The sequence below is a fragment of the Nicotiana tabacum genome, chromosome 23 (assembly GCF_000715075.1).
Source record: "Nicotiana tabacum cultivar K326 chromosome 23, ASM71507v2, whole genome shotgun sequence".
Lineage (NCBI taxonomy): Eukaryota > Viridiplantae > Streptophyta > Magnoliopsida > Solanales > Solanaceae > Nicotiana > Nicotiana tabacum.
The window spans coordinates 109,020,295-109,032,863 of record NC_134102.1 but is presented as its reverse complement, the minus strand read 5'-3'; the positions used below and the strand labels follow the sequence as shown (position 1 = coordinate 109,032,863).

Here is a 12,569-nt window from a genome sequence, read left to right as displayed (position 1 = left end):
CTCAGGAATTTCTAACTTCTGAAGCAAACCACCAGATCTTTGATGCTCGTACTTAACTTGCTGACAATTTAGAAACCGAGCTACATATGCAACTATATCCTTTTACATTTTCCTCCACCAATAATGTTGCCGCAAATCTTGATACTTTTTAGCGGTACCTGGATGAATAGAATACCTGGAACTGTGTGCTTCTTCAAGAATTAATTCACGAAGCCCATCCACATTAGGCACAGAAATACGGCCCTGCATTCGCAGAACTCCATCTCCCCCCACAGAAACCTGTGTGGCATCACCGTGTCGCACCGTGTCCTTAAGGACAAGTAAATGAGGATCATCATACTGCCTCTCTCTGATGCGCTCATATAAAGAAGACCGAGCGACTGTGCAAGCTAGAACCTGACTGGGTTCTGAAACATCTAACCTCACGAACTAATTAGCCAAAGTCTAAACATTTGCATCTAATGGCCTCTCACCAACCGGAATATACGCAAGACTGCCCCTACTCACAACCTTTCTACTCAAAGCATCGGTCACCACATTGGCCTTTCTGGGGTGATACAAAATGGTGATATCATAGTCTTTCAAAAACTCCAACCATCTTCTCTGCCTCAAATTAAGATCTTTTTGTTTGAACAGATGTTGAAGGCTACGATGATCAGTAAATACCTCACACGAGACACCGTAGAGGTAATGCCTCCAAATCTTCAGCGCATGAACAATGGTTGCCAATTCTAAGTCATGAACAGGATAATTCTTCTCGTGAACTTTCAACTGTCATGATGCATATGCAATTACCTTGCCATCTTGCATTAATACTGCACCAAGACCAATGTGAGATGTGTCACAATATACCGTATACGATCCTGAACCTGTGGGTAATACCAACACTGGCGTCGTAGTCAAAGCGGTCTTGAGCTTCTGAAAGCTCAACTCACACTCGTCTGACCATCTGAATGGGACACCTTTCTGGGTCAATCGGGTCAATGGGCTTGTTATAGATGAAAACCCTTCCACAAACCGACGATAGTAACTTGCTAAACCCAGGAAACTCTGAATCTCTGTAACTGAAGTAGGTCTAGGCCAATTCTGAACAGCCTCAATCTTCTTAGGATCCACCTTTATGCCTTCTGCCGATACAACATGCCCCAAAAAGGCAACTGAGTCTAACCAAAACTCGCATTTTGAAAATTTGGCATATAACTGATTATTTTTCAAGGTGTGAAGCACACTTCGAAGATGCTGCTCATGCTTCTCTCGACTGCTGGAGTAAATCAAGATATCATCAATGAATACAACCACAAAAGAATCCAAATAAGGCTTGAACACCCGATTCATCAAATCCATAAATGCTGCTGGAGCATTTGTCAACCCAAATGACATCACTAGGAACTCGTAATGCCCACACCGAGTCCGAAAATCTGTCTTAGGGAAATCAGATGCCCTAATCTTCAACTGATGGTAACCAGATCTCAAATCAATCTTCGAAAATACCTTGGTACCCTGAAGCTGGTCAAATAAGTCATCAATTCTTAGCAGCAGATATTTGTTTTTGATAGTGGCCTTGTTCAACTGCTGATAGTCTATACACATCCGCATCGAGCCATCTTTCTTCTTTATAAATAATACTGGTGCACCCCAGGGCGAGACACTGGGTCTAATGAATCCCTGATCAAGCAAGTCTTGTAACTGCTCTTACAATTCTTTCAACTCTGGTGGGGCCATACGGTATGGTGGAATAGAAATGGGCTGGGTGCCCGGAGCCAAATCAATACAAAAGTCAATATCTCTGTCGGGTGGCATCCCCAGAAGATCTGCAGGAAATACTCCTAAAAATTCATGAACAACTGGCATTGAGTCCATAGAAGGGACATCCGCACTGGGATAGCAAATATAAGCCAAATAGGCTAGACATCCTTTCTCTACCATACGCCGAGCTTTCATATAAGAAATAACCCTACTGGAAGAATGGCCAGGAGTTCCTTTCCACTCTAACCAAGGTAACCCCGGCATAGCTAGGGTCACTGTCTTGGCATAACAGTCCAATATAGCATGATAAGGAGACAGCCAATCCATACCCAAGATGACATCAAAATCTACGATATCAAGAAGTAGAAGATCCACACTAGTTTCAAGATTACCAATAGTAACCACACACGAATGGTAGACATGATCTACTACAACAGAGTCTCCCACCGGTGTCGATACACACACAGAAGCACTCAGAGAATCACAAGGCACAACCAAATATGAAGCAAAATAGGAGGACACATAGAAATAAGTAGATCCTTGATCAAATAGAACTGAAGCATCTCTATGGAAAACTGGAATAATACCTGTAATCACAGCATCATATGACTCGGCCTCAAGCTTAGCTGGAAAAGCATAAAATCGAGGCTGGGGCCCACCACTCTGAACTGCATCTCTGGGACGACCTCTAACTGGCTGGCCTCCACCTCTAACGGTCTGACCTCCACCTCTAATGGCCTGACCTCCACCTCTAGCTGCCTGAGCAGATGCTGAAGCAACTGGTGCCGGTATGATGGCAAGAGAATCTTACCGTGATCTGTTACTCTCCAATCTAGGGCAATACCTCCTGATGTGACCAATGTTCCCACACTCATAACACACATCCTGATGTCGTGGCTGCTGAAGCTGAATCTGACCCAGATGGGCCGGATAACTACTGTAGTAACTCTGGAGTGGTGGTGCACTGATAGGAGCTGAATGTGCACTGAATACTGGCTACCCAGAGTAAGGCATAATAGGACCGTGACTCCCTGAAGCACCGGGAGATACATGAAGTGTTGAATGAAACGGTCTGGGAGGATGACCCCTACCAAAATTTCCCCGGCCTCCAGACGAGACACCACTGTAACCACAAAACTAACGAGGAATCTTATCGGACCTCTACCCTCTTCCCTGTGCAAGAACCATCTCGATCCTCCTTGCGACATTAGTAGCCGCCTGAAAAGAAATCTCACTTCCGGTCTCCTTGGCCATCTGAAGTCTGATAGGGTGAGTGAGTCCCTCAATGAACCTCCCCACTCTCTTTCCCTCCGTAGGTAGTAAAAGGAGAGCATGACGGGCCAAATCCACAAAACGGACTCATACTGAGTAACAGTCATACTGCGCTACTGTAGACGCTCAAATTGCTTGCGGAACTCCTCTCTCATTGTAATAAGGAGGAAATTTTCCAGAAATAGCTGAGAGAACTGCTCCCATGTAAGTGTAGGTGATCCGACTGGTCGGGTCAATGTATAATCTCTCCACCACCTCTTGGCGGAACCCGTCATCTGAAATACAGCAAAATCAACCCCATTGGTCTCAACTATACCCATGTTCCGCAGCACCTCATGGCAGCGTTCAAGATAATCTTGTGGGTCCTCAGAAGGTGTACCACTAAAGTGATCTGGAAAGAGCTTGGTAAACTTATCCAGTCTCAATAAGGCCTCAAACGACATGGCGTGCCTATCACCGGTCTGTGCCGCAACAACTGGCTGAACTACCCCAACTGGCGGGGCTGCTGGAGCCTGATTCTGGGGAGCCATCTGCTCTGGAGTGGGAGTAGTGGGAGTTTGTGCTCCTCCCCCAACCTGTGAGATGGTTGGTGCCACTGGAAATGTACCATTCTGGGCCACACCCTTCATAAGACTCACCAATCGGACTAGAATGTCCTGAAGCACTGGAGTGGCTATGAATCCTTCCGGGACCTGAACTGGTCCAACTGGTACATTTTGAACTGGGACCTCTTCCTGAAGGTCTATCTGAGGTTCTTCAATAGGTGCAGCTGCTCGAGCTCTGGACTGAGCTCTACCTCGACCTCTGCCTCGGCCTCTAGCACGACCTCGGCCTCGACCTCTACCCCTAGACATAGTTGCCAATGGGGGTTCTGGTCCCTGCCCATCGGTAGAGGTATTACGTGTTCTCACCATCTGCGAGAGAATAAGAGTAGAATGGTTCAATCATCGATGATAGAATAAAATCGCACAACAGAATAAGAAAGAAGTGATATTGTTCCTAAACTTCATAGCCTCTGAGAGATAAGTACAGACGTCTTTGTACTGATCCTTCAGACTCTACTAAGCTTGCTCGTGACTCGTGAGACCTATGTAACCTAGTGCTCCGATACCAACTGTCACGACCCGAAATTTTCACCTTCGGACCGAGATGGCGCCTAACATTTCACTTGCTAGGCAAGCCAATGTTAGAATAACATTATCCATTTTTAAAATAATTTTAAATTTATTAATAACAAGGAAGCAAATGCGGAAGCAATTTTGAAATAATCCATAATAATAACGGTGTCTAAATACCATCCCAGAATTAGTGTCACAAGTGCACGAGCTTCTAGAATAAATACAAATAAAGGTCTGAATAAAATAAAGCTGTCTGAAAATAAACACAAAGCTAAAGTACAACAGACGGGGACTTCAGAACTGCGGACGCCATGCAGTTATACCTCAAGTCTCCTCTGGCAGGTGAAATCCGAGCAAGTCTATGGTACGCCGCTGTGACCGACTCCAAAACTGCACAAGAAGTGAAGAGTGTAGTATCAGTACAACCGACCTCATGTGTTGGTAAGTGCTGAGCCTAACCTCGATGAAGTAGTGACGAGGCTAAGGCGGTTCACTTACATTAACATGTACGCAATATTAATAATAATAACAAATAATATAAATAAATCAGGTAACTCATTTATAATAATTGAAACTAACCCAGCAGTCATAATCCATTATTATTTCAACCAATTCTATTGCAGCGTGCAACCCGCTCTCACAATATATTCACATTCAATTCTGTTGCAACGTGCAACCCGCTCTCATAATATATCCATTTTTAATCAAGTCTGTCATATATTTATTTCAATCAAGTATATATATAGACTTTTAAATAAGTCTATTACGGCATGCAATTCGATCCCCAAATATTGACTTTTCATTATGTCCATTGCGGCGTGCAATCCGATCCCCCAATATTGACTTTTAATAAGTCTGTTGCGGCATGCAACCCAATCCTCAAATATTAACTTTTTAACAAGTCTGTTGCGGCGTGCAACCCGATCCTCCAATATTAACTTTTAATAAGTCTGTTGCGGCGTGCAACCCGATCCTCCAATATTAACTTTTTAACAAGTCTGTTGCGGCGTGCAACCCGATCCTCCAATATTTCAATTTCAATCAATTCTTATAGAAGAAATTCCCCAATAACGTAACAATTAATATAAATTCATAAGACAACAAGCATACAACAATTATAATTTAATTATGAAATAAACAATGACAATAAATAATTTATTATAGAAATCAGGGAGAAAATAGGCAGTTTAATATTTGATATACTAAATGTCAAATAACAATTAAAACACATAATTCAAATAGCATGTAACAATTAATGCTGAAATTCAAAAGTAATATTTTGTCAAGGAATAAGAGAGAAACAATTATTATACTAATTAATTTATGAATAAAAACAATTAATGATTTTTCAAGTAAGCAGACAAACAATTAATTTGACGACGTATAGACACTCGTCACCTCACCTATACGTCGTTTACATGCAATTCACATAACAAACAATTTAAGGGTTCTATTCCCTCAAGTCAAGGTTAACCCCGACACTTACCTCGCTTTGCAATTTCCAATCAATTATTCAACCACAACTTTTTCTTTTAAATTTGCCTCCGAAAGCTTCAAATCTATTCACAAACAATTTAATATATTCAATACTAATCATAGGAAATAATTTCATATGAATTTACAAATTTTTCGGATAAAAGTCCGAAATTTATTAAAATATTCGGCAGTGGGACCCACGTCTCAAATCCCGGAAAAACTCACGAAATCCGAACACCCGTTCCGATACGAGTTCAACCATACCAAATTTGTCCAATTCCGATATCAAATGGACCTTCAAATCTAAATTTCTCGTTTTTGGAAGATTTTAGAAAAATCTGATTTTTCTTCCATAAATTCACGAACTCATGATATAAACAAGTATGGAACCATGAAATATAATCAATATAGGATAAGGAACACTTACTCCCATTATTTTTCGTGAAAATCGCCCGAAAGTTCGCCTTAACCGAGCTCAAAATGACCGAAAATGAGTAAAAATGTCGGACTCTTCAATATATACACTGCCTAGGCATTTTCGCACCTGCGGTACTTGGGCTCGCACATGCGATCTCGCATCTGCGAAAGGGGGCTGCCAGGCGAGGCCTCGCATCTGTGCAAGGAGGTCGCACCTACGAAGACCGCGTCTGCGATGGAAGTCTCGCTTCTGCGAGCTCGCACCTGCGGTCAAAATCCGCAGGTGCGATTATAACAGAAGGCAGAAATACAGATTTCGCTTAAGTCAAATTCTTGATCCGATTTCAATCTGTTTCACTCTCGGGTTACTCGGGACCCCGTACGAATATACCAACAAGTCCAATAACATAATACGGACTTACTCGGGGTCTCGTATCACGTCAAACAACACTGAAATTATAATTCACAACCCGATTCAAACTTTAAATTTTAAATTTTTAAATTTGCAAATCTCGTGCCAAAACATATTAAATAAATTCGAAATGACTTCAAATTTGGAACACAAGTCATAAATAATATAACGGAGCTGTTCAAATTTCCAGAATCGGATTCCGGCTCCGATATCAAAAAGTCAACCCCGCGGTTAAATTTGGAATATTTAGCCTTTAAATTGCTAGTTCCGTTAAATGGTCATAACTTGAGCTAGGGACCTTCAAATTAAATTCCGGACATATGCCCAAATCACAAATCATGATACAGAGCTACCGGAACTGTCAAAATATTGATCCGTATCTGTTTGCTAAAAATGCTGACCAAAGTCAACTCACTTGAATTGTAAAGCTATATTTCATATTTTAATCCATTTCTCACATGAAAACTTTTCGGAAGATTTTACGGACTGCACACGTAAGTCAAGAAATAATAAATGGTACTTTTCGAGGTCTTAGAACACATAATTACTTATTAAATTTAAAGATGACATTCAGGATAGAAAAGCTAAGACCTATTCAAACCTGGAAGCAAGTTCAATGGCAACTTCCTTTATATGGCACTATCAAAGTTAACACTGATGGTAGTTACATAAAGGAAAGTGGGAAATCTGGCATAGGAGGCATAATCAAAGATGGTAATGGTGACTGTATCATAGACTTTTCTATGCCTGTTATTTGTGATAGCAATAATATGGCAGAAGCCTTAGCCGCTAAGTTTGGAGGGAAATGGTGCAACCAATTAGGTTTCACTAATTTTGCTCTCGAACTTGACTCAACTGTCATTGTTAACATGATCAACCAAAGAGGAACAAAGAATATGAAGCTAAAGATGGTGGTGGAGAGGAATTTAAAAGTTATCCATAATGCAAGTGCAACTGTTCAACACTGCTACAGAGAGAACAAGTAGTTGATGCTTTAGCTAAACTAGCCTCTATCTCCACTCAAAGTTTAATCTGTCACTCTTTCGGCCATCTACCAAAAGAAGCCAAAGGCCCTTTTATTCTAGATAAATGGCAAATGCCTAATATTAGAAAAAAATATGATAAGTACAACCTTTTTGTTAGTTAATTTTGTATATATATTGCACTGTCAGTAGGGAGGATTTTTAATGTATACCTCCTACTGCCTTCTTTTTTGGGTGATAGAAATCACCATGTTGTATTAAGTTATTGAGGTAAGGTATAGCCCCCTTCACTGTATTTTTTTTAAATACAACACCTCCCAGACCTCTGTCTGGATACCTTATTTAAATAAATAAACATATTCATGTCTACATATGTTATTTGCAACCGCAAATTTGTTTGTTGCATAGACTACCTAAGAACCAGAGTCCAGAGTAATATGGGAAGGTAAAAATGTACTGGTATCCGGTATTTGCATTGATGATACTTTCTGAGATGTAATGTTTAATAAAAGATCCTTTTTAGGTATTTGATCCAAATGAATATACTTAATGTCTATTCCAATATCGTTGAAATATTTTAATTTTCTTGTTCTTCCATATTCACAAGCCAAGATGTACTCTAAACCATCATGGATATGAGATAAACAGAGGTGGATCTAGAATTTGAAGGTAACGGGCCCCATAATTTCCTTTAATGTATACCTTGTAATTACTAATATGGAATTTATTAGGGACGTTTATGCTGTTTTATTTTTAGTTCATTCGGGTCAACCTAATAGGTATTTTTTATTTGCAAAAATAAAAATTATATCTCAGATATCAATAAACAAATGTAATTAGTATTTTAAATAAGGAAGAATACCTTTATTATAACAACACAAGTAAAATCAATATTTTCACTAGGAAATTATATCTTTTTCTGTATATTAAAAATAAAATTACACAAGTAAGATAATGTCTTCAATAATAGAATTACGTCAATCAGAATAAGAAATTTTAAAAAAAAAATATATTCAATAGATAAATTATACCCCATAAGTATAAAATTAAACTAACTACAAGTTCTTAAAAATTAAAATCATAAATCTCATATATTTTTAAGCAATGTTTACGAAATTTTACCATAATTTAATAGTAAAGAGATTTAAATTATATTTAATAATCATATAATAACAAAAAAATTTATGATATAATAAAAAAATAAAAAAAAATGATCTCAATCCAAAATTCCCATTATGACCGAAATGTTTCGGATTTGAAAGAAGAAAACTCATAAATTTAAGATTAAGAAAAATGTTTATTTTATATAATTTTAAAGTTTTAAAGTCTCTTTTTTTAGTGTCTTGCTAGAAACTACATATAAAATAATAGAATAGAGAAAAGAAAAATACAAAAAATAATAAAACGACAAATGAAAAATTGGAAGGTAGCCGAAAAGGAAAATGACTGGGACAAAAGAAAATAAAAGGCAGAAATAAAAGGGGAAGTCAGACAAGGTTCAAGCTAAATTCCAACTTGAATTTTACACACGAGAAAAGCTTTCAAAAAGGTCTATCAATCGTGGCACATTTGTCTAGTTTACGACCGTCGGTGGCAAGATTAGATATTTTAACCTAGTTTAAGAAAATTTCAACATAACTATATACAAATTTATCAACTTAACGGGTGTCATGCCAGTCCTTCCTAAAGGGGTGAATCCGCTAGACAACGCTTTGTTTAAAATTGATAAAAATAGACGTGGATATCAATTGTATTGTTTTATATTCAAGTTCTTTCGGAGTCATTTACATTTTGGTTTTTCATCATGAAATTTTTGTAATTGTCGAAAACAAATTTGAATTGAATTGTCGATATATTTATAAAATGAGTAATTATAATATTTGAGGTGAAATTACCTCGCATATGTATGTATCAGTAGACAGTAGACTATAGGTTCATCAATTTATTCGAGACTAGTTAAACATATATTTGTAGGGAAGCTGACTTTATCCGTGAAATTAAATACCCAACATGAATTTCAAGTATTGTCCCTGTAAGGAAGAAGAATGGTCAAATTTGAGTGTGTGTTGACTTTAGGGATCTCAACAATGCATGCCCCAAGGATGAATTTCCGTTTCCTATTCCAGAGCTGATGATCGATGCTACTACTAGGTACGAGGCAATATCAGTTATGGATGGTTCGTCGGGCTATAACCAAATTCGCATGGCACCAAAAGATGAAGAGCTTTGAATATCAAGCACTAATACTTGGGTTTGAAATGGCTGTCGATATGAAGCAGTTACAATTGCAAGTCTTTGCTGACTCTCAGTTAGTGGTCAACCAGCTTTTAGGTAGCTACGAGGTTAAGAAACCTGAACTACGCCCTTATCATAATTATGCTAAAAATTGATGGGATGGGTTGGTGATGTAACTATTCAACATGTACCTAGGAAAGAAAATAAGAAAGCCCTTATCATAATTATGCTAAAAATTGATAGGATGGGTTGGTGATGTGACTATTCAACATGTACCTAGGAAAGAAAATAAGAAATCTGATGCTTTAACTGCTCTAGCTTCATCGTTAACCCTGCCTGATCAAGCGCAAGTTACTGTCTGCCAAAAATAGGTAGTACCGCCGCTAAATGGGGGTGACAGTGAAGACAATGAACTAAAAATCTGAGTAGTAGTGACGAGCTAAGTAGAACAATTCAATTATTTCTTTTCACAATTTACAATAAACATGAATAAACAGGTAAATTCCATAAAAACCAACAAATGCCACAAAGAAATTAACAGGTAAATGCAACAACAACAAAAGTAAATGCAACCTCACAACAATGTCACTCCATCACTCAGCACTCGGTACTCAGCACTCAACACTCAATAGGTACATGCGCTCACTGGGGGTGTGTACAGACTCCGGAGGGGCTCCCAAAGCCCAAGCGATAAGTACGGACAACTCACGTGCCATAATATCAATCCCTGGATCCGCACGGTTAATTCACGTGCTACGCGGACCACTGATGCGTTATGGGACAACTCACGTGCTGCACGGAAAACTCACGTGCCTCAATCAAATACCTCACAACAGGCCCTCGGCCTCACTCAGTCATGTACTTTTCTAGCCTCACCATCATCAACAATTAAGGAAAATACAGCCCACGTCAAGTATCACAGCATATCAGCAAAATAATAGGGACTGAGGTTAATATATACAATAATATCTACAAACTGAGTGCAAATAATGTGAGCATGAATAAAGCCTAAGCATCATCTCTAACATGAAGGCAAACAAGTTCAACAACAAATGAATACATAACCACAGATAATAGCCATTAGGCCTCAGAGCCTCACGGGACAGACCAAGTTTCAATCCCTCACGGTGCACACACACACGTCATCTCCTAGCATGGGTATCACCTCCAAATAATTACGTGATATCAAATCTTCGGGTTTATACCCTAAAAGCCAGAGTTAAAATTGTTGCTTACCTTAACAAGGTAAAATTGTTGCTTACCTTAACAACGTAAAATCCTACTCCGGGATGCCCTCGTCTCGGGACTCGGTCTCCAAAAGCTCTGAATCTAACCAAAATCAGAATACTACTATCAACATAGTCTAAAGAATCAAATTTCACAATAAAAACTATATAAATATGCCAAAAATCCGAATTTGGCTCAAACCCGACCCACGGGCCCACGTCTAGTAACCAGTCAAAAATAACAGAATAACAAACCCCGTCCTCACCCGATTCCAACCATATAAATTTCACCAAATTCCAACATCAACTCGACCATCAAATCTTCAATTAAAGTCTTTGAAGATTTCTACCATTTTCAACCCAATCTATACCCATTTAAACTCAACAATCTTTTCAAAAACCTTATTGATATGTATAAATGATACTATTACACCCAAGGATCATACTCTTAATCACCCATCTTTACCCAAACTCGAAATTAAAGACTAGGGGTTAGAACCTTACCTCTTGGGTGAAGATCTTGTGATATTTCCTTATTGGATTTCAAACCTTGAACAAGATCTTGATGAACAAAGCACTTGAGCTTCTTCCTTTCTCTATAACACTCTCCCTTCTCTCTAAAAAATGTCAAATTTTTGCTCCAAAATGAGTCCCAAAGCCAATTTATCAAAATGGGTTCGGGTTATAAAAATAGAAAAATTAACCCTCCGAAAGCAGGTCTGCGGTCGCATAATGGACCGCAGAATGGGTATGCGGGTCGCAAAATGCAATGCAAAATCGATGTCAAGAAATGGGCTTCACTGGACAGATTTGCGACCATTTTGCGGTCGCATAACTACTTCTGCGATCGTATAATGATTCTGCGATCGCAGAATTGCACTTTTCCAGACTTTGGTAATTTGGTCATAACTTCTTGTAGCAATGTCCAAATGATGAACGGTTTGAAGCGTTGGAAACTAGACACATAGACCTTTCTTTTGATAGGTAATATACCATATAACATTTTGTATCATGAGAGTTATGCTCATTGAAAGTTAGGTCTTGTGCGAACTCACTTGAAACTTTAGTCTTATGAAATTTCCAACTTCCAAACTCCCCAATACCCATCCGAAATCATCCCGAGCTCCTCGGGACCTCAACCAATAATTCAAACAATTCATATACCACTACCCGAACTTAGTCAAACCTTCGGAACACCCAAAACAACACCAAAACACCAATTCAATCTCGGATTCAAGTCTAAGAACTTCTAAAGTTCCAAAATTCACCAACGACGCCGAAACCTATCAAACCACGTCCGAATGACCTCAAATTTTTCACACACGTCACAAATGACACTATGAACCCTACTCCAACCTTCGGAATTTCATTTCGCCCCCGATATCAAATTTTCTACTGCCGACAGAAATCGTCAAATTTCCAACTTTCGCCAATTCAAGCCTAAATCTACCACGGACCTCCAAATTATATTCCGGACACACTCCTAAATCTAAAATCACTCAACGAAGCTAACCGAATCATAAAATTCCAAGTCCGAACTCGTTTACTCATAAGTCAACTTTCGGTTGACTTTTCTAACTTAGCTTTCTAACTAAAAGACTAAGAGACTAAGTGTCTCATTTCACTCCAAAACTATTCCGAACCCAAACCTACCAACTCGATACAACTCAACACAGCTGAACAA

At 38.9% G+C, this 12,569-nt stretch overlaps 1 protein-coding gene across 1 annotated transcript; it reads left to right on the top strand.

Annotated features, from left to right (window-relative positions):
* Positions 1 to 7,004: 7,004 nt before the first annotated feature.
* LOC142177329 (uncharacterized) lies at positions 7,005 to 7,427 on the top strand. The gene has a single exon (XM_075245803.1). The coding sequence runs from the start codon at positions 7,005 to 7,007 to the stop codon at positions 7,425 to 7,427; it is 423 nt and encodes a 140-aa protein (XP_075101904.1).
* The last annotated feature ends 5,142 nt before the right edge of the window (positions 7,428 to 12,569 follow it).